Source organism: Equus przewalskii, chromosome 14, assembly GCF_037783145.1.
Source record: "Equus przewalskii isolate Varuska chromosome 14, EquPr2, whole genome shotgun sequence".
Lineage (NCBI taxonomy): Eukaryota > Metazoa > Chordata > Mammalia > Perissodactyla > Equidae > Equus > Equus przewalskii.
The window spans coordinates 87,945,090-87,968,570 of NC_091844.1; the positions used below are offsets into that span (position 1 = coordinate 87,945,090).

The window sequence follows — 23,481 nt, forward strand, 5'->3', positions numbered from 1 at the left end:
GAGCCCAGTGAGATGGTAAGAAGGGCCCACTGACGGGGTAGAGCCGGGGAAAGGAGACTAAAACTAAAAAGATAGCAGGAGACCAAATACCTAACAATGGGCCTTCACTCCACACACCATGAGACAGCAAACTCTTTTCAGAATGCTCACCCTGAGTCATCAAGACGATTATGTTTAGTGAGTATGCAGGATGCCCTTTTATAAAGATTTACACTTCTGAGGTGTGCACGCAAGTGTGTGTGCAGGTGTGTGTACCCCTGTGTGACCAGAGTTCTGGGAACAGCCAAGCCTTGAGCCAAGTCCCCTCAAGGCACCTGCTGCCAGAGTTACTAAAATCCTGTTCTGGGTTGGAGGGTGTCTGCTCCCCACAGCGCACCCCTGGGGCTCAGCGGAGGGATTTACTGAGCTCTTCCATTCCCTCAGGCGCTTTCAGAAAAGAAACTATTGAAGACGCCCCAGGAAAAAAAATAATCCTATGGTCTACAACCATCTGTCATTGCGCAGAAAAATCCCTCACCCCACTTCTCAACTATTTCTCTACCCAACTTATTTATTCTCCCCCAAATCCACTTACCAAAAGGGCAAAAAGGCAAGAGAATATTCTATCTCTGATACAGAGAAATTCTTCCAAAACCAAGCCCTTCAAAATTAAAGCCAAAACCCAGGACATCTGTTTCAGGCCAAGATGAGGAACAGGGACTGGATTTACTCTCTTTGCTTAAATAACCAGAAAACCAGACAAAAGATACGATTTTCAGACACTGGACAGCAGGCATCACAGGACTGTGCTCCCTAAAGAAGGAAAACAAACAAGAGCGCTGGGCAATTACCAGCCTCTGCCTGGAGGCAGAGTGGAGAACCCAACCAGACCTGGCAGGTGATCTTGAGAATGGAGGGAACAGAAATTAGAGAGCGGGGAGGTGCCGGCTGAGCTGAGGAGCAGGGAGGAGACAGCTGCCGAGAGAGCAACTCCAATCCTCCTGCCCATCCAGGAGAAATAACCAAGCAAGGAAAGCCCCACCGTGAAGAAACCAGCAGATGATTACCAAAGCCCACTGGGGCTGGAAATAGTTTGTGTTTCTACCAGACCAGTGGGAAGACCGTGTAACATACTGGATGTCAGGTAGACCCCTCCTAATCCTTACTTCCCCACAATCTGGAAGGCCAAGCCAAGTGTTCGCCTGCTGTTCTGGGATCTTCAGCGGACGCTATGCTTAGTACTCCACCACTCTAGACCCAGTCCGCTGAACGAAGGATGCAAGATTAACCCAAAGACTGTCCAGTGGCCTCTGAGGTGGCCTGACTCTCAAGTTCAGCCCAGCAGGGTACCCAACACCAAAGGGAAACTGGCCAAGTTATCAGATCTTCTCCCTTTGCATTTAGATCAAAGGATGGTTCTTCTAAATTAACCTTGCTCATTCTAAGCTTTCCTGTGTGTGTACAAAATGTGAAACAATAGCAGTTAACGTGCTGGCTCCAGAAGAATATTACAAAGAGTTAAGTCATGCCAGTTTTATATCAGTGTCAGAATATACTTCAAATAGAAAGTCAATTTAACTAATTCCAATAATGGTTCAATTTTTCATTCAATTCATGGAATAAAATAAATGTTTTTGGAATTCCATTTTGTAGAGAATGAAAGCACCTGACATTACTATGAACGCCATTGCAAATTCCGTTAAAAAGGTGACAGCAAGAAAAACGATGTTTTTGCGGGGGTCACACGAATCCACATTTAAGTGGAGCACTGTGTTCTGGTTTAGTAATATTCTTACCAAATTAAGAGACTTATGGAGCAGAAGTGTACTTGGAATCGGTTGTGAGGCACATGCAATATTCTACCAACAAGAACAGACACTGTCATTGTCAAGGGTGATAATTTTCTGTATGAAGAGCATGTGAACACTAATATTTTTGTGATAATGTTCATGTTGTTAAGCAAAGCCAACTCCCACGTGACAACAGGCTCTTTTCTCTCTTTGCTTCCTATCGTCAGTCCCACTCTAGAAATGCCCGAGCTCTGAAGAACTACTGTGTAAATCAAACTAAGGTTCTACAATGGATTAAATATTTCTTAAAATTTTCTAAGTTTTGGGGTTACTTTGTTCAAAATCTGCTGTAAGTTTTGATCAAATTATTCAACAAATGGAGGCAAATAATACCTTCAGCTTTTTAAGCTTTGCAACTTGCAATCATTGGGAAAAAAGCTTAACAACAGGAGTTTATCAAAATTCATCCTTACAAAAACAAGGCAGACAGTCAACATATTGAATAAGGAGAGTTCCAGTGGAGAACAGGATTTCATTTTGAAATTCTATAATTTTGTCCGAAAATATCTCAACTTGTACAAAAAATTTTTTGATGAAGCACCTATTTTTAATTAGATAAACTTATATTTTGCACCACAATGGGATAAAATTCAGAAGCTCCATGATTTTGCAGCATATAAATTTAACAAAACATTAAAAGAATCATCAATAGAAACAACTTCTCTGATGAGTTTTGTTACATAAAAATATTTGTCAATGAAAGATACCTTGAATGAAAGCAACGAAGACAATAACTACAAAAATGTTTGCAATTTCAATATTTTAAAAGTAATATTGAGAATTTTCTACACTTAGAAAAATTTACTCTGAGCTTACCAGGTCCCTCAGCACCTCTAGAGAGAGTATTCTCTCAAATAAAAATATTGTAGTATATAGAGAAGAGTCCATTGGAGGTGAAAAAGCAAGAAACAGAGAGAGAGAGAGGAGGGAGGGAGGGAGGGAGGGAGGGAGGGAGGAAGGAAGGAAGGAAGGAAGGAAGGAAGGAAGGAAGGAAGGAAGGAAAGGGAAAGAAGGAAAGGAGGGAGGGAGGGAAGATGAAGAAGGGAGGGAAGGAAAAAGAAGCTCTCCCTTGGCCCCACATCTCCCTCCAGCCCCTACCCCATTTTCCTACTACTCTTAACAGGATAACTACTCCCAAAAGTGTGATTTATTCTTATTTATTCTTCTGCTACATACTGTCTCTCCTTGCTCTGGGACTCCAATTTCATGTATCTTAAACCTTTTCACTGCGTCACACCTATCTCTCAGCATCGGTTATATACTTCCGATGCTTTTTTTCTCTGTGCTTCACTTTGGATATTTTCTGTTATCAGTTTACCAGGTTACTGATCCTGTTTTCTGCCATTTTTGATATGTTGTTACCTCCATTTATAGTTATTTTCAGATATCATGTCTGTTCTAAAATTTCCTTTTGATCCTTTTTTTTTTTTTTTAAGATTTTATTTTTTCCTTTTTCTCCCCAAAGCGCCCCCGGTACATAGTTGCGTATTCTTCGTTGTGGGTCCTTCTAGTTGTGGCATGTGGGATGCTGCTTCAGCGTGGTCCGATGAGCAGCGCCATGTCCGCGCCCAGGATTCGAACCAACGAAACACTGGGCCGCCTGCAGCGGAGCGCGCAGACTTAACCACTCCGCCACGGGGCCAGCCCCCCTTTTGATCCTTTTTTGTAGATTCCATCACTTCAGGGAAAGTATCTTTTCCTGCTATCCTTCTGAACATATTGATTATGGTTATTTTATAAAGTTACTTTCTGCAAACAGCTGCACACCTGTGAGCCCACTGTATCACGGTGTTTTTCTTGTCCGTTTATTCTCCCGATTTTCAGTGATGCGATCCTGTGTCATATCACACCTGCCCATCTTTTATTGAATTCGGGGCATTGTGTATTTAAGGCAACGTTATTCCTCACGGAGGACTCTCCCTTTCCTGCTAGACTAGAGTGGGGCTCATATTTAATCCATTCAGAGACCGAACTAAATTGAGACTGGACTGCAGGGCTCCTAAAACTCATCCGCCTTCTCTCTCCTACTAGCACGTAAATCCTGTGAGCACAGGGCCCTTGTCGGTCTTGCTCATCATTTTTCTCTTTAAAAAATATACGAAAATACTGTATGGGGCACCACAGAGGATCACACCAATTAGAACTTTGATGCTCATTACATTTTCAAAAGTGAAATACAGTAAAAGCGAACTGGTCAATATTCTGCACATAAAATTATGAGATCAAGAAGTCCATATATGACTTTCACCACCCTTGTCTAATCATTTAGTCATCAAATGAATTCTTGAAAATGCAATTACATTTCATGTATATAGCCTCCTACTGGGGTCTAAAATATAGGAATAATTCATCAAATCATTATGAGAAAAGGTTTAATTTTTACCAACGTAGCTTTACACTTGATTCTATTTCTATTCACTTAGATAAGCCCAATCGAATGTACTTAGCAAATTCACCAAGCAACTTAAAGAAGAGGCCACAGATTGCAGTCCTAACCACACTGGGAAATAGGCGATTTGCAACCTCATTGTCTGGAGGAAATCTTTCCGATGTTCACAGGGTGGGGTCTCAGTGCCGTGATAAGATTCTCCATATTTTAAACTGCCCTTCCACTAAAAAGAAAAGACCAGTGAAAGAGAAAATGGCTCAAAGAAAAAAGTGTGCAAAATACTCCTAATGCACGCTGAAGCATCGCTGGCCAACGCCAAGGTCCAGTGCGGAGTCACAGTGAGCTCAGTGAGCCCAGCAGTCCGTCCAGTCCACTGAGATTCACGCGGTAGGGTGAGACGTTCGTTAAACGGAAGAAAACAGCAACCAAGAAGCATTGGTGGGGCGGGGAAACACCCATGTTAATGTTTCTGAGAGCACTTCTGCAATGCAAAAGAAAGTTAATCCTCTGCAAGTTTTTGTTAGTTGGTATATCTTAGGCGGACTAGAAAAAGAATACACACAACAGAGTTCAAATCTGCTCCACTTTCTGGCTTTAAGAAAAACCAAACAAAAATAAACGAATAAAAACTTTCCTCTTTTAACAATCTCTTACCCATACACACAGAAACACACAATATTATCCGACTAATAGAGATACAAAAAGGTTTCAACACATTTTAAAGGTGTAAAACATCTCCGAAAGCCTTCGTATGTTTTCAAGGGCTGGAGCCCATAAGCCACCTGGGTGAGCTTAAGGAAGAAAGAGCTAGGGCCTTACTGATGGAGGTTTTGACAATTAACACAGCACCTTGAGCAATTCCAACCAGGAAAATAACTTTACTGGGGCAAAGAAAGTTCACACTCAATCTTTTACAGAAAATTAGTTTTACTTACAAAGTATGAACATGGGATTATAAACCATTATAATTTTTTGAAGATTTTGGAAATGGGCCCATACAACACATAAAATCTGGCTATTTTCAAAAGGCAGAGTTTCAGAACAATCTAGAAAGTTGATATTTGGAGTTAAATAAAAATACATTTTAAAGCAGACCAAACTCTAAAGCATTTTTAAGTTTCAAGAAAAATAGAAGTTGAAACTATTGAGCCTGTTGCCAATGGTTCTAACTATTTTAGCAATAATTCTAACAGTAAATACATTTGAGTTCTTAACACAACAATGTCTAGTACCTTAGAGATGACGACATTTAAGTCTCTATTACAAAAATTTAACCTTATTGATAGCACATGATTTTTTTTTACCAAAATGTAAAGTTAAGTAGCCTACAGGTGCTTTAAATATGACCAGAATGCAAACAAAATAGAGAAAAAAGCTATATGTGTACTAGCAAAAAAACCCCCAAATTCTTCAAGTGTCCATAGAGAAAGAGAGTGATCTGAAGGCATACATTGTTTGCTGAAATTAAAATCTTTGCCAAAGAGGGCTGGCCCTGTGTCCGAGTGGTTAAGTTCGCTCGCTCCACTGCAGGCGGCCCAGTGTTTCGTTGGTTCGGATCCTGGGCGCAGACATGGCACTGCTCATCAAACCACGCTGAGGCAGCGTCCCACATGCCACAACTAGAAGGACCCACAACGAAGAATATACAACTATATACCAGGGGGCTTTGGGGAGAAAAAGGAAAAAAAGAAAATCTTTAAAAAGAAAATCTTTGCCAAAGAAAACTGTGAAATCTTTGCACTTAGCCATGGGTATTACTTTTGTCTTCACAAAAATAAGTAAACAAATTAGTAAAATCCTTTTCCCAGCTCACCTGTGATTTTTTTCTTTTCATTTTGAATTAATCATTCAGAAGGTAAAATATTTTGATCCTTTGAACTTCACGTAGCAGAGGTTCTAAACACCTCTTTGTGAGAACTTCCAAGCTGTATAAAAATGAAACAATACCTTCCAATACACATTTCAAGAAAAAGGAAATAATGAGGGGGACATGGGCACAGGTTATCCCAAATCCCTCTGGTTTTCTGAACAATCTTTGTGAGCCTTAATTATAAAGAACCACATTTCATTCTTTTAAATGTTTACTAAAAAGAAGTATCACCAAGAAAAGAAATCAGAACAATATGGAATCCACTGGAAAACCCTCCTCCTTAGTTTTTGAGAAGACACTACTGCTTGGGGCTTCAGTTTCACCCCAGACGCAATTTTCTTGCTGTTAAAATGTCCGTGTATGAGAGGGAAGCACCAAATTGACTTCGAGTAGATATAGAGGTGATTGCTTTATTCTACCGGTTTCCACTCCCAGGTCATCTGAAAGACAGAAAAGCAGGTTAAAAGCAAACTTCCCAAAGCTATGATCTGGCCGTATTTCACTGCCAGATGTCACAAGAGCTGGTATTCCCATAAAGTCTGGCCTCTGGCTGCTTTCCTGGGCTGCAGCCCGGGGCATGCTGAGAATCTAGGACCCACGGTATTGCACGAAGGCCATGACAGCACTTCCAGACAGTCAGCTGCTGCCAGGCAGGTACCGATGCAGAAAACCACCTTGAAAATTGATTTTGAAATTCGCTTTTGTTTAGTGTTAGTGGTCATCTCACTTCAGTTGATCTACCAAGGTCCCTTCTGCCCCTTCTTCCATCAAGCCCCCCAACCCCCGCCCCTATCTTTACATGTGCTAACATGCTATGGCATTGTTTCAATCAGAATTTTCTTGTTTGATAATAATGCTGAATAACTCTCTTAAGAAGTTATGTAATCCATCCCCCCAGCACCCAGACCACTCTAAAACTAGGCCACAAACGTGGACATCATCTAGAGGCAGTATTTTAAAATGAAGCAGTATTTATGGACCATTATAATAAAATGAATCTATCCTACACCAGTATAGTACCATGAACTTCAGAGAGTTTAATTTCATTTGATTCATATGATAATTCTATACTAAGGCAGGTTGAGCACTACAGTATTGGGAACAATTTTTTTTGGAAAAAAAAAAGGGAAGAAACAAAAGAAAAAAGCATGAGTTCAAGTTCTTTTCCTGTTCCCTATAAGCTACAGGTCATGTCTTACTTCAGGCCAGCCACCTGACCCCTATGGTGACCTCATGGTACGCTGTCTGCTGTAAACTCCATCATCTTTAGATTTGCTCCCAGCTCCCAAATTTTCATTCTCATTTTACAGAGGACAACTAATGTTCAATAAGGACAAATAGATGCTCAAGACCACATGGGCAACAAACGGTGGTGTCTGGACCAGAACCGTGGTTCTTACCCCTAATCCATCCTCTTCCCACAATAACGTGCAGGAGACCAGAACAGGAGTCTCAGGCAAACAGAGTGGGAAACACAGTTCTAAAGTTCCTTTTCAAGCACCAAAATATGTACTCAGAATGGACCTAGATCAAAATAGATGGGCTCTCCATCAGAAACTTATTTTTAATGAAAAAAAAGCTAAAGATGAAAAGGAGATGCTTTCTATTTGATTACAATTTCCTTCTTAAAGTGTAACAAATGCTATGGTCAAGTCTAACAATAAATCGAGAAACCACAAATATGGTGAAATAGTCTGCTTTCCTTTCCCCTTCCACACACCAACACTGGAGAGCTAATTAACAGACGGGGAAGAACTGGTTTGATCTTTAACTAGAACTTGACGATCCTAAAATCCTTACTTGCATTTTTGTTCTGGCAGTCAAGAAGCTCAGGTAACCATAAGCGTCAAATAAAGTAATAATCTCAGCAGAGGCTCTGGGTAGAATAATCTACTCGTGTTCTCTCATTTAATAACAAAAAAGATAACAACCAAAATGAAATAGTATAACTAACATCTTTTTAGTGCCTTCCATGTGTCCAGCACTGTACTAAGTGCTTTCTGATAAGCATCATCTTTTAAAACTATTCCAACAACCTATGAGGTAGGTATCATTATTATTAGCCCCAATTTAAAGATGAGGAAACTGAGGCACAGATGTAGTTCACACACTTAGTGAGTGGAGAAGCCAAACTTGTGTAGTCTGACTTGAGAGCCCATCTTCTTAATCACCAAAAATGTACCATTCTAGGGAGTTCTGCTGTCTATTTCTGACATAGAAGGCATAAATATACACATATGTACATATATATGCATATATAATGTATATGCATTTGTGTGTATACATAATATGTATAATTATTTTAAGATGCCTTCATTCAATTTTAAATCAGAAGAATAAATTACAGGTAACTATGTAAAGGTGTGTCAATTTCAGAAGGGCTGACTCACTCTGGGGGGACATGGGTTGATGTTCTGAGCAGCAGCAAAGGTCTGATGCAGTCAGTCTCACTGACCACTTCCCTCCCCCGCCAGCTGTGCATTCAGAAACAGAGGAAGGAATCCTCGATGAATTTAGTCTTAACCATTTTTTTCAATTTTATGTCTGGCCATCAAAATATGAAATTCACAATTTTAATATCCTGCTAGCATACCTCTTCAGCATAATGTGAAAATAAAAGTCTAATTTTATTTTCATTTGCCTTATGATCCTTTCTGGCTTCTGAACGTTGTTCTTCACAACATGGCGGATATTCAGTTTTCATGGTATTTGTCCTTCTCTTTGTTCTCCCTTAGTCATCTGTTCTTGGGACGGTTGCCCCAAGGATGACTGTTCCAATGATTCTTGTCTCTCGGGTATCTGTTCTTGGGATGGTTGTCCCAAGGATGTCTGTTCCAATGACTCTTGTCTCTCGGGTATCTGTTCTTGGGACGGTTGCCCCAAGGATGACTGTTCCAATGATTCTTGTCTCTCGGGTATCTGTTCTTGGGACGGTTGCCCCAAGGATGACTGTTCCAATGATTCTTGTCTCTCGGGTATCTGTTCTTGGGATGGTTGCCCCAAGGATGACTGTTCCAATGATTCTTGTCTCTCGGGTATCTGTTCTTGGGATGGTTGCCCCAAGGATGACCGTTTAGGGGGTTCTTGTTTGTCAGGCATCTGTTCTTGGGATGGTTGCCCCAAGGATGACTGTTCCAATGATTCTTGTTTCTCGGGTATCTGTTCGTCAGACGGTTGTCTCGAGGACGACGGCTGGAGCAATTCTTGTGCCTCGGGTTTTTCTTCTGGTTGTCTTAGTGATGATTCTTCTTGAGACTGTTGTCTCATTGGTGGTTCTCTTTGGTCTTCTATCTTTACCGGGGTTTCTAGTAGTACAGGTCTATTTTTTTCCTCTACCATGTCATATTGTTCTTTTTCTTGTTTTCAGTAAACAAAATAAAACAAAATCACCAATAAACAAAGTAGCCATCTAAAACAGGTGAAATAAATCACAAAATGACAAACATTGCTATTATATCATTGATTTCATAGTGACAGTGCAAATATTAATAAAAATAATTTTTACATAGGGTATTACACTTACAATGTGCTTTTCCGTATATTATCACTTTTACTCTCATTTGGAAATACAATTTCAAACAAGCATAAAATAGGATGGGATAGTGTCAGAGAAGCCTAAGAGAAGCAAGAACAAAGGGTATGCTTCCAATAACACATAAAATCCATCAGTTGTTTGAAAACTGAAAAAAAACTTAGGAAAGACTCTCTTCTTCTATGAGTCACTGAGGTAGGGAAGGGACTTTTAGTAAAATGAAGAAAAAGCAATCAGCACAGGAGACTCCAGAGCCTGTCTTCTCCAGAAGAGGGACCAACGCATGAAAGCAACGTGTAGAGTGCAAAGATTATCATGGACTTCCTAACCTTTCACAGCCACACCTCACTTGCCACTGCCAACACTATCTGCTCCCACAGCGATAAATGCCATTTGGACAGGAAATCCAAGGTTGTTCCTAGAAACTGAAAACAACACCAATTCAAATAACACGCGGAAAAACATCTTCAGTGAGACGCCTCACAGAATCTGAGAGAAGCCAGGTATCAACTGACATGTTTACTTATTGCCTGTCTCCTTTTTGCAGAAGCAACACCCAGTGCCCAATACAGAAACCTCAACTCCAGTTTCATCCTCATCCCTCATAGCTATTTGGTGGCCAAGTCTGGTCAATTCTATCCGGCCCCAGTGCCTTGGTCCAGGCTTCCACCATCTAATAGAATGTTGTGAGTGCACGTAAATGCTCTCTTACCTTTCCCTTCTCTGCGTGCTGTCAGAGTGGTTATTTTAAAACATAAATTTGATCATATCACTTCCCCACTTTAACATCATCTATAGGACAAAGGCTAAATCCCTTAGACACACACGGGCATAGCAGTGATGGCCAGCAGACCACCAAGACTGTGCTCCCCTTCCCTAGCACAGAGCTGCCAGAGATGTTCCCAGCCAACTTGCGTCCAGGCGGAGCCAAATGTCTAGTTCTAACCAAAGGGCCAAGAGACGTGATGTCACTGCCCTTCTGGGCTGAGGTGGTTAAAATCTGATATAACCTCCTGTCTCCTCTCCTCCTGTAGCAAACTCGAAGGCCAGGTGTGGAAGATGGCAGGATCACAAAATCAAGGATCCCTGAGTCACTGCTGGGAGGAGAAACACCCAGGACAGCCTCCAACCCACGGTAGGTTTTACCCAATCAAGGAAGAAACATTAATTGTGTAGAGCAACTGAGACCTGGGGCATGACATTGTTACTACAACTCAGCCTAGCCTACTCTCACTGATACAAAGGACCCTGAGAGTCAGACCTTATCTGTATTTCCTTCTTCCTTTCATGCTGTTCCCATTCGCTCTTTGTTCCAATTACACCAAACCAGTTGCACCTCCCCAAGGAACCATCAGTCATTCGTGAATTTGCACAGGCTGACCCCACTGCCCAGCATCCCCTTCTCAACACCGCCTACTTGGCAAATTCATACTGATCCTTCACAATTCATTTGAACAAGCCTCTCCCATAACACAATCTATCAATCCCCGCAAGCTTTCCCCGGGGCCCAGACCGTCAACCATCATCTCTTCAGGAATTTTCAGGGTATCCAATACAAACCTCTATCTGGTTATACATCTGTGCCCCAACCAATGTAAATGAGCATCTTGAGAATAGCGAAACTGAGCTTCACTCATACGGATTCTCCCAACATTCAGTACAGTACCTAGCACAGACTTGGCAACTCCAGACTGTTTTGTTCTGTTTTGAAGAATGATTAAACGACAGGTAAGTCCTCGCTCCTCCACCTGCTTTCAGAATAATCTTGGACAAGTCACCTTCTCTTTCTGGATTTCAGATATTTCTTTCTTGAAAAATAGTGGTAAAAGTATGGATCTTTAGAAGTGTAGGATTATGGTGCTCAGTGAATGAAAGCACATGGTGAACTGTAAAAGCTGATATATACATGATATGATATTCATTATTTTCACATAAAAGTTTAAAGAGCAAAAATGGGGGGGGAGATTATAGAAGAAAACTAACAACTGTCACGAGGGACTATATGATTATATGCCAATGTAAGGCAGAGGCAGGCAGAGCCGTAAAGGGCCGATGTCGCCCCTTGCAATCCCCCAGGAAGATGTGCCTGCGGCTCCTGCTCCCTCACCAGCGCAGTACCCCCTGCAGGCTCCCCACAGCTGCTGGGCTGATTCTCAAGGTCTGTTCCCCAGCGGACCCCAGCAACTCATGGGCGGGGATTGTGTCTCACTCATCCTCACTTCTCAAGCACCCACTCAAGCCTGGCACATGGAAGGGACTCAGAAAATGTTTGATAAATGAAAGAATAAGGTGATAAACACAAATGAACCAGCAGTCCCCTAGTCCCACAAGTAAAGCATTCCTAAAAACATAAAATTAGAATACACAAAATCAAAGATAGCATTAAGATATTAAGTTACGTTTATAGGAATAATATATTACCATAAAATGTAATATAAAATTACCTTAAACATTAATAAAAAATAAAATGCGTTCTGTATTCACACAAAATAAAATGCATTTCAAAAATCCCTGACTTCTCGTTGCCCTTTAAATGCAATCACCAAAGAGACATTTGGGGCATTGTGTACTTATTCTGTATTGTTTTCTTTGAGAATTGAACCCACAATCCAGCAGCCCTCCAAATGTGGCTAAAACTCTGTCACTTCAATGCACCTATTTGTCTGAAGTCTCCTGTCTGAAACCTGCACTTCTTACACAAGTTTCAGGAGCTTTATTTTTTGCTCTTCTCTACTTATTTTTTTTTTTTTACAAAATATTATAAGGGTATATGCAGTGAAATATTAAAATAATGGCACAATTGAGCAATGAAAAGTCTGCCTGAACTGAACTGTTGGTTGACAGACAGTGCCACCATATGGTGAGTCAAAACCTTCATTTGTCAACTTCTCTAAAAATTGTGCCATATAAAATACGGTTTGGGGGGTCGATGCATAGTTATGAAAGAGTAAGAATTTTGTTCAAAGTCAAATAATCCAAGTGGAAGGCTGCTTGCAAATGGGCAGGTAGTGGACACCCAGGGCGGGCAATGAATCCAGGGACCCTGCTGCAGACATAGTCGTGGGGTAACCACAAATGGGCCCTGGGCACAGAGCAGTCACCTGCATTTACCCTACAGGCCCTATAAGTGATCATTGATAACTCACTTTCTTACCAGGAAATGTAACCACTTTTTTATTCTTGCTGAGGTTCTTGAGAGACGCTAAAAAAAAAAGAAAGAAAAAAAATTCAGGTATTAATAAACTGACCGAAGGGTTTACATACTATGGATTTTGATGTAAGATCTATGGCTAAAAGAACTACTGGAATACAATCCTGTTGACTAGTTTAAAGAGAATTTAGAGCCAATTTTGGTAAAAGTATAAGTGTACTTTATTATACAGAAAGTCACGCCAACACTATGAAAACTGTAGTTTCTGAGATTATAGAGCAATTGGCAGAATTTTGGTCTTCTTTTCTTCCACTAAGAAAAAAGCATATTTTAGTTAAGGTGGGTTTTTTGGTTCTTTTTAATTCCTTCCTCGTGCAGTTTCACAGCAGGAAGGCAGGGCATATGGTGGCATTTCCTTTGCTCCATACAAGATTTAGTGGGTAACAAAGTTCCTCCAGTTAGACCAGTAAACCGTAAAACGCAGGTGTTGGGCAAACTCTACGAACAACGTGAAAATGTAAACCAGCTCAGCTTACATGGCAGCTGCTTTCCAAAAACCTCAGTAGTAAATAGCAATAAAAATAGAACATTCAGTCTATAATGAAAAAATACTGAAACTAGAAAGGTTTCATTTACATCAATACTTGCAACATAAAACACACTAATACACACAAGTATGCCATAAATAAATGCACTAAAACTTCTGCACATCTTTCCCCTTTAACATCTCATCTGACAAATCTGCTTTGAGTTCAGGTATTTTGAAGTTTATAGGAGTCTCTGCCAATTCACCAACATAGCACGAAAACATTTGTTCTCTTATAGATATATGCTCCTCAGTGTATCTGTGTGTTAAATTTTTCACTGGCATAATTAACACAGAAATATTTTTGCTAATAAGCACTTCAGTTAAATTGAACTCAGGAGCCAAATAACGAGACTGAAGCTGTTCTGAAGACCTGACATTTTGGCAAGTGAGATGAAAAAGATGCCGGAGAGCAGCTGGAGGAGCTGACAGCGAGCGACTGGAGGAAGAAATTCGAGAAGCTGTTAGAAGAGTTGATTGGAGAGATTAAATTGCCAACAGCAGCAGCTGGAGATCTGAAAATTGGGGTGGAGAAAAAAAGGAACAAAAACTAAGAGTTTCAAGAGAAGGCTGGTTTTGACGACAACCGTGGGAGGTCAGAGGCCACCAAGAATTGGACTTACCACAACAGCTGGAGGAGGTCAGCAAAACCACTGCCTCTGTCCGCAAAGAAGTCTATCAATTGTCCATTTTAAATAATATCGTGATTTGAACATATTGTAAGTACTGCCTTTGACACTTGCTTTGAAACCTAGTTTTCATTTTCACTTATTTGCGTGACTGCCAGAATACACGGCAGCTGCTAGTTATGAATTAAGATGTCAGGCTCAATTTGTGAAAATAAATCCAATGTTTGGGTTTAAGGTATAATTTCATTTGCGAAAAGTTAAAGACCCAAAGTCAGACTGTATTTAATTTTTGTATTTGGTAACTATGACCCAGGCATCTGATTTCTCTGTGGGCTAGAACGTTTTTAAATAAATCAGCAAAGACATTTACCAAGTCCTTACAGGGGATTACAAATTAAATTGAAAAGTAGTCTGAACTCACAAAATCTCTGATAGTAGCTTTCCTGTCCATCTGGGGACCTGGAATAACAGTTAACCTAATGAGCTCTCCTGCAACCAGTACAGATTTAATTCTTAAAATATTTTTAATTTTCTGTATTCAAACGTGCTCATCACAGAAAATTTGGAACACAGAGAAAAGCCCCCAAAATGGAAATAAATTAAAGTCATTGACTCGCCACTTGGTGTTATAAGTTGTCACATAAATGAAGTCCGGTGACAGGGAATAGAACTTATCTCTGATTTTATAGCCTCAGGATAAACTTCTAGATGCAGATGGCTGGTTCAGAGGTATACACGCTTCAAAGCGCCCGATAAAAGATTACCCAAGTCACCCACTCTTGCGGATACAGTGTCCCCAGTAGCCTTCTCAAGTGAGGGCTGCTTGCTCTTCCACACACTTGACAGTGGGCTGGGGTCCTGCATGCTCCTCACTGCCATTTCCAGACCTTTATCCCTTCCTCCTCCCACAAACCCCTCAGCCTCTTTGCAGTTCATGTTATCAGACTCCAGCACCCACCTCCCTTCCTCGGTGTAGTCACCCTGTCTCCTAGACCGTCTGAGCCCTGGCTTCCTCTCTCGCTAACATAGCCCCCTGTCATAATCCTTTGGGATCTCAGCAGCCACTGGAGACAAACCTTCCAATCAAGGCTTCTCAGTTCCTTGATTCATCCTGTCCAACGATCATGTTCTCTGTCCTACTCCCATGACCAACCCATAGACCAACCCGTAGAATTCTGACCCATCTCAATTTCAATCTCCAGTCTTTATAGTTGTCTCTTTTTAATGCCCCAACTCTGATTCTTCTACCCCATCAGCACCTTGACCCACTGACCCTGCTGCCATCCCACCGTCCCTCATCCTTCGTTGTCCAATTCAGATATTACAGTCCATCCTTGGACTCATTCCTTTGATTCATGATCACTGACCTCCAGGGATCCCTTAGCACTACAACCTAAGCCGCATACCCCTGCCTGGCTCATTCAGTAGCTCATTCTTCTAAGAAACTGTTTCATGCTTTCTCTTTCTTCAGAACTCCACCTCCTCCCTCTGCACCCACAGCTGATAGCCTGTCTTCTACGTGTGAAATAAGATCAATTGGAAAAAGCTTCCACAGGCTCTGGCCCTTGCACTCCTCAACCTACCAGGATCTGCATCCACATGCTCTGCCATCTTTCATATCACTCTTGAGGGACCATCCTATTCCTAAATATGGCCAACACTTCCCTTGTGCACTAATTCCACATCTCTCACCTACTCAAGCACACGCACCCAGCCATATCTCCTCTCTAACTCCTGTATCATCAGTTTGTTCCCCTTTAGATAACAACAAATTTAACGGAATATCACTTTCTTTAAAAAAAGAATCCAACCTTGACCATGTATCCACCACTAGCTGCTGCCTCATTTGGGCAATTTAGAGCTAAATGCCTAGGAAGTGTTGCCTGTGCTGGATGTCTCCACTCCCACCCCTTTGGATCAACTCCTATCCATCTTCATACTCATCTTTCTATAGGAAGAATCTACTGTTAAGAGTACAAATGACTTCTATATTGTCAAATCCAAGAGTCAATTCTCAGCTCTCACTTTGCTTGACTGATCAGAAAAAATTAACTCGATTCAGTTGCATTATTGCTCAAATATTGCTCCTTGGCAGACTTAGAGCCATACTTTTTAAAGCTAAAAGGCCCTTAAGAGATTGGCCAATACAGTTGTGTCCCACTGTGTTCCATGGAACCCTACTAGTCCTCAGAGACGTCTCTGGGGACCAGTGGGAGAACATCAATGAGAAGCCACAGGAAAGCTGAATTTGTGGATTTCAACCCACCCACATCCTCTTCAAACAAACAGTTCCTTTTTTCTCTGCTCTACACATTGGGGTTCCTCATAATATTCCACTTGGGGAAAAAGAGTTCTTGTGCTTCTTTTGACTTTTTATTTGAAATAATTTTAGATTTCTAGGAAAGTTGCAGAGAGAGTACAGACAGTTCTGTATACTCTTCACCCGGCTTCCCCTGGTGTTAACATCTCATATAACCATAGCACACTTGCAAAAACTAAAATCAACATTCCGACAATACTATTTAACTACAGACTTTATTTGGATTTCGCCAATTTTTCCACTAATGTCCATTTTCTGATTCAAGATAGCATCTTGCATTTAGTCATCATGTCTCCTAGTCTCCTCAAAACTGTGCCATTTTCTCAGTCTTTCCTTATTTTTCATGACCTTGACAATTTTGAAGAGTACTCGTTGGGTATTTTGTAGAATGTCTCTCAACTGGGGTATAGCTGATATTTTCTCATGAATGGACTGGAGTTATGGATTTTGGGGAGCAATACCAGAGGGATGAAATGTCCTTCTCACTGCATCATACCAAGAGGTATATTATATCAACATTACATTATCACTGGTGATATTAACCTTGATCACTCACGTAGGTGGTGCCAGTCAGATTTCTCCACTATAAAGTTTTCTTTCAAAGATTGAAAACCAATGATCTTGTCCTCACCTTTTATTTTACACATGAAAAAAATAAGACCCAGATAAGGGTTCAAATCAGTTGATGTGCACAGTCACACTGTGTATTAATATTAGTGGGACTAGAACCCCATCAGAAGAGAACTTGCAGAGGAGATGGCAAGTTTGGCTATTGGATCTTGAAGGTCCTTTCCTAGTCTAAATTTTGAGCATGTTATAAGTTATTTATTCTTCTTTTACTCATACTGATAAAAACATATCAGAATCTCATTTGAAAGGAATGATAACTTATTATGCTATAGGTATTATTCCTGTGAAATGTGCCAAGAAATTCAACAAAAGTACATGGTGAAAACAAATAAGAATGCACTCTTCGACGATTCAACGTTGGCAGATGTTTAACCTCAATATTTGTTTGGCACACAGTAACAGTAAAATGTCAACCAGAGGACCAGTCAAAGTCAAGTGAGCAGAGATGGCTGGAAATTAAAGTAGGGCATTGATGAAGGTGACCACAAGGAGACAGGGGCCCTCAGCCAAGCCAACAGACACAGGTTCCTCTGCACAACACGTTAAAACAGACATGCAGAACTCAGGGAAGTTTCAAAAGAACGGTGAAGAATGAAGAATGACCTTACATTTGTGTATGGTTTCAGAGTCATCAATATACCTTTAAATTACTCTTCTCGTTTAACATCACAACAGTGACATGTGCTATCAATTCTGCAGATGAGGGAAATAATGTTCACAGAGGCTGACTTGCCTTGGACTCCACAGATATCAAGGGGCTGGCACTGGACCCCAGAACTCTGTGTCTCCCATACTTTCCACTGCACACGTGGTTGAATTAAACTATTAGGGTTTATTTTAATGCTCAGTTCCTCTGATTAACATTTTGCTTCTCCTTCTCAGATATTTTTAAAAAGAATTTTAAATAATTACATATTAAAATCCTCCTAGCAATTTTAATTTATCCAATCACAGCTTCTCCAGGACCATTTTGGGGGAGGACTGTCTACAAACAGGAGAAAGCCTACACCTTGTTTTTCTGGCCACCAGGAAGGCAAAGGAAATGGACCCTCCTCATGCACCCGTATGTATAAAGCATATAGTCTTTGATCGCTAAAAAGGAAAGCTGCCATATAGACCCAACTTGTTTTATAATCGCTAGGAAACATTTTTATAAAACTCGAAAAATCATTTAATCAGGCTAAGATTATCTACCCTAGGAGACTGGAAAGGGGCTTCATGCCAATCAAATACTATACAGGAAATGAGTTACTTCTGCCAGCACGAGAGAGAGAGAGAGAGAGAGAGAGATCTTAGATTCTCAGAACAATTTATGTTTAGTAGTAAGGCAAGGTCCAAGGAGAAAAAGTACAGTGAACACTCTTCTCTAGAATTATTTGGATCTTGTTCTGTCTAAAGGCAAAAACTCTGGATTCAAAACTCAAACAACCCCCAGTGAATTAAAGCCGAACCCACCACACAGCCAAAGTGACCACTGAGCTCTCATCCCTCATGGCTGCTGTCCCCATGGCTGCTGTCCCAGCGTCCCCCTCCCAGACTGTGCGCCCAGCCTCGGCGTGGGCAACAGCATGGAGGGGTGGGCAGCTCTCCGCACACCCTCACCAGCCTAGAAAAGACAACGGGAAGAGCGGCGCCACATGCAGGCTTCACAAAGTCCGCCTGACTCGGAACCGAAAGGGAGCGTCTGAGTCCACCGCCTCCTCTTACCAAGGAGCACCCAGGCCCCTGCGACTGGTCTGAGTTGACACAGCCCCACGACAGCAGGTCCAGGGCCACTGCCAGGACTCTGGGATACAGGCTTAGTGCTTGCTGTCCTGGGTACCATGGGGCAGTCCTAAGCATCATTTTATACCTAAGTAAAAGATCACAGCATATCACTCAACAGATTTCCAAAAAATAAACCTCTCAAATAACAGCATCATCATTTACAGAACAGAAAGAAACACCAACTGGATAAGTTATTGCCTAGCAAGTATGTGGGAAACAGCATGGAAGCATCTAGAAGTGCTGATGGATATACAGGCATTCGCAGCACAAGATCAGGGCCCGAACCACCCAGCCGACAGGAACCCTTAGGTTTTCCTTCAAGTTTTCCTTATCCTTGGGCAAAATAAGATACCTACCCAGTGGCATAATGTTCTGCACGGTTAACCTCCTGACCCACGGACCAGGTCGCCCTCACCAGCCTGCATGGTATCACCGTCGGTGAGAGCTCACTTACTTCTCTCCCACACCTACTTCCTGAGAGTCAGCTTCTTCAAAGAAAAGGTGACTTCCATCTGCAAGGAGCTGAGACACCAACTCAACCTCACACTATTGTGTAAATAACTGGTAAGAGCGCCCAAGAGCAGAGGCTTCATCTACTGGCCACCCGACAGGAGGAGAAAAAAGAAGGGGAAGGGTTTCCTAGGGGTGAGGAGAGATGGAAGGGTGTTGTGACCCAGAGCCACCCTTCTGCTGAGGGTCACTCTGAGGAAGATCATAAAAACAGCAGGAAAATGAGCAGAAGCCTGACTCAGGCCAGTAAGTCTCCCAGCTTCACTCAAAGCTAGAAAACGAGAATGGCAAAATAAGGCATAATGACTAATTTTGTTGGAGCAGGCTGTTATCACTGTCAAAACAGACAGCGCTGAGCAGAACACAGCAAAGCCACGATGTGCTTTTGAACTGAAACGTGCTGATCAAAAAGGCAAGTCAGTCCCTGGATATGCCTTCTCTGCTCTTCATGAGGGCCCTGTCATGCCTGCTGGACCCAAATCGGCGCCAACCGTCAGTAGCTCTCTGAATGACAATCAATAACAGGTCATCACAGAGCCAAGCTAATTTATGATCATAAAGAAAGATGTTAAAAATTCATTCTTTAACAATTCCTAAGTTGCCAGATTGACTAAAATCATAGCACACACAAAAAAAGACACCTAATGAAGCCTTCAACCAGGAGACTCTGGCCTGATGACGCTGTGCCTCAAGAGTCTCATGCTCAGGGCAAGGAAGGACAGAGAGCTGAGGAGGCAAGTCAGCGCCAACGCAGCCCGGAGAAGTCTGAGCTAGGCCCGCGGCGCCCCAGCGCCCCGGCGCTGCCACAGCTCTGAAGCAAGCCGGAGCAGGCTGAGAATCACAGCAAAAACAAATGAGCCTTCTTTTTTTCTGATTCTTTCGTTCCTTCTCTTAGAATTCTTTCTTTCTCCCTCCACTTCCCAATTCTCAGAAACAAAGAAAAATAGCGGCAATAGAACACAGCCAAAAATTATTCCCAGTGAGGGAAAAAAATTCCACTTATTACTGCCTTGAATTAAACTTCAGGGACTTAAAATTGCCTTATTCTTCCAGAAAAATGAAACTTGCAAGCTCTCACAAAATACAAGGCAATGCAATGTTTTGGAAACAAGTATTGAACTAGGAAGGGTTCCAGGCTTTTGAAGCACCTGCGTCTGTAGAAGTTGATAGGATGGATGGCCACTGACAGCCACAAGCATTTGGTAGGAAAGGTAACATTTTTTAAGTGAGGTGTGAAACGGGCTCATTCCCTTCTCCCAAATAAATCTTTGTGTTGGGCCACAATTTCTGGTGGCTCTGTGCAATGTACTGGTGTGAAAAACTGCTTGGGGACCTTGAAGGCTGTAATGCAACCACATAGCTATGGGGTGGAGCCCAAAGGTAGGCTGGCCTCTTGGAAACAAACCACAGGGGCCATAAAATCATTCAAAGCCACCTCATCGGGCAACATAGTGCTGATATTATGGATAAACCCACCGCAGGCCCACAATTTCAGGGCCAGTCCCACGGCTAAGTCAACCCCGCACACTCCTGGCCGTGGGGTAGAAACGGAAGAGAAGTGGATTTGCTTGAATTTCTGCAGTTTCTTCTGTCACCTTTGTCACCAAGGACAAGACAGGTAATCATTCTGTTTTCTCCTCTGTTAAATGAGGATCATCACCTGGCAAGGTTGTTAGAATGAAAATAAAAATCGGAAGGAAATGTTTATGAAGGTATTGTGGAATCTGTGCATATTTTTAAATTATTGTTACAGCAGATGGTTCAATATTCATTTTACATACTTAAGGCTCAATAAAAGCCTGTAGCATCTAATGGGATTTTTTTTCCAAGTACTCAAGACCTTGACTACAGGGAAAGGGCAGAGCAGGAGCAGGAGGGGGAGTTGGGTTACATTCTCTCCTTCGAGATTTCTCTCTGGGGTGAATTGTCACCTGAAGAGCATCCTTCAGTTAAAAACCAAATAAGGAAAGAAAAGAGAAGTACATTCCACAATGGAATGGACACTTGTATCAGAGACTTACTTGTGAAGCCTCGTGGGGTCCTTGCTGGTCACTGGGTGGCGATCTGGGGCCCAAGTGTACGTCTGCTCCAGTGTGGTGCAATCACCACCTTTGCATTTTAATATCTGGGATCCACTTTACAAACCTCTTTTCTTGAAAACAACAAAAGCTTCTGTGTTCATCTTGTTGGCATTTATCACACTGAATGATGATTTTTCTCTTAAGTTACCAAGAGTTGAAAATCAAAAGGTAGACATTCCCCAACATTCAACGGAAGTTGTTGTTGAAAGATTTTGATAGTGGGGACAACAATTGCAATGAAATTTTAAAATTGAAAGCCGAAACATCATACTGTAGGGGGTCCAAGTCAGCCTGTGTTCCCAATCTGTGTTTTCTCCCCATCCGAGATGAGAAACAGTAGGAAAGAACTCTCGCACGAAGAGCTCTCGCCACCATCACGACCCTCCTCGGGCCCAGCCTCACTGGTCCCCTGATGCCGTCCCTCCTCTGGCTCTGTGGTGGCTCTGCCTCTGGTGCCCAAGAAGACCCCACTGCTCTCCACTTCCACATATAACCTTCGAGCCACCCTTTAAGATCTCTTTTCCCTTCCAGGCTCCCCTTGGGGTTAGCTGAATTGAATTTTATGGCGTAGTGGTTAAGTTCGAGCTCCGCTTCAGCAGCCCAGGGTTCACTGTTTCGGATCCCAGGCGCAGACCTATGCACCACTCATCAAGCCATGCTGTGGCAGTGTCCCACATACAAAACAGAGGAAGACTGGCATAGATGTTAGCTCAGTGACAATCTTCCTCACAAAAATAAATAAATAAATAAACCAAAGATAAATGCCAGGAGAAGTCAGCTAGCAAGATGTGACAGGCAGTAGCCTGCCCACAGGACTAGGGAGCCCAGGCTCATCCACCTCCTTACAAACCGGCAGAGCTCCCTTAGCCTCTCCTGTGGTAAACACTCCTCCTCAATCTTTCTTCAAGCGGAGCGATGCTCAGGTCCTTGCACACAGGGTCCATGGAAGGAAGGCAGAGATGGAGGAGAGAGGAGGCCACTCAAACAGTCTGAGGTCATCCCTACTTCTGGTTTATCTCACAGGACACTATTATCTCACAGGATTGTAATTCCCACACTTTAAAGAAAAAGTGCTTTGTTTGGGGAACTAAATTACACCTAAAGAGCATACAAGTTATTGATAGAGATCTGAGCCACAGTTCCAGGCTATGGGATGAACTGTAGGGTTTTCCATCCCTACCCACGGATACGAGACCTCCAGACTCAGAAGACACAGCCTGCACATGAGTTCTGGCTGCAGCACAAATGTTCTGGAACGTAGGAAATAACCCTGTGACCTTGGAAAGATACCCACCCTCTCTATGTCTCAGTTTCCTCATTTGTAAAACATCCAACTCATGTAATGAAAAGACAGTTAACACAGCCATAGGATTTTTACAATGTGCAGCACATTACGTCATTTACTGGATGTCAATACTGTAATATATCATTTTCCTACTCTTCATGGCTAAGATGTTACACCAGAAAAGCATATATATGAAAACCTTTTGTAAACTGCTTTTAAAACTACAAATCTAAAGAATTATGATGATAAATAAACAGTTATGAAAAAATTTAGGAAAGGAATTTATAATTTGGTGATGTTATTATTACAGGGTTTTTATGGGGGGAAGAAAGGGGATTGTGGGAAAGAAGTAAGACCTTTCCCTATTGAGTGTTCTGTGGGCATTTTAACTATATCTCAGGAGACAAATTTGACTAGCTGTTTATAACAGGATCTGACAAATATCCTCACCCATGGCTGAATTATTACAGAATATATACATTTCTATTTCTTCAACATCTACTTGACATACCTTTTTTCTTTGTGTTGTGTCTTAAGGGAAACCTTTTCTTAAAAGACATTCGTGAATTGTCTTCCTGAAATAGAACATCAGTGTTAGTAGCTGATACTCTTTTCTCTGAATATACACAAGAGTCCTCAGGATTGGAACGCTCAGCTACAACTGGACTCTGAAAACTGAGGTCTGCAACAAAGGTTAGTCCACTGGAGATATTAATGCATTCAACAATGATTTGCCAAAACACAACAGCCCATGCTGGAAGGCCATCCACTTCTCCATGCTCCAGCAAGGGACAGCCTTACTCTGGCCTGGCCTGGGAGTCCAGATCAAGATAAAAGAAGCCCATGGATCACTGTGGACCAGATATACTCTATTGGTCTGGCTTCAGGGTCCAGTGCCATCT

The 23,481-nt window shown here is 41.9% G+C and overlaps 1 protein-coding gene across 9 annotated transcripts in view; it reads right to left on the reverse strand.

Annotated features, from left to right (window-relative positions):
- Window positions 1–6,031: 6,031 nt before the first annotated feature.
- The window catches only part of DCDC2C (doublecortin domain containing 2C), a 106,203-nt gene continuing 88,753 nt past the window's right edge, over window positions 6,032–23,481 (reverse strand). For 2 of the 9 annotated variants that reach the window (XR_011525836.1, XR_011525838.1), the window contains 3 exons: window positions 12,775–12,822; window positions 8,682–9,444; window positions 6,282–6,528 (listed from right to left, as the gene is read on the reverse strand). Coding sequence is in view for 1 of the 9 variants with exons in the window: in XM_070571773.1 (XP_070427874.1) it covers window positions 8,789–9,444; window positions 12,775–12,822; window positions 23,091–23,154 (768 nt within the window). In the remaining 8 variants the exon portion in view is untranslated. Of the gene's footprint in view, window positions 6,529–8,643; window positions 9,445–12,766; window positions 12,823–23,090; window positions 23,155–23,481 lie in introns of those variants that run through there. The other 7 variants (XR_011525837.1, XR_011525839.1, XR_011525833.1 and 4 more) reach the window with 6 other exon arrangements.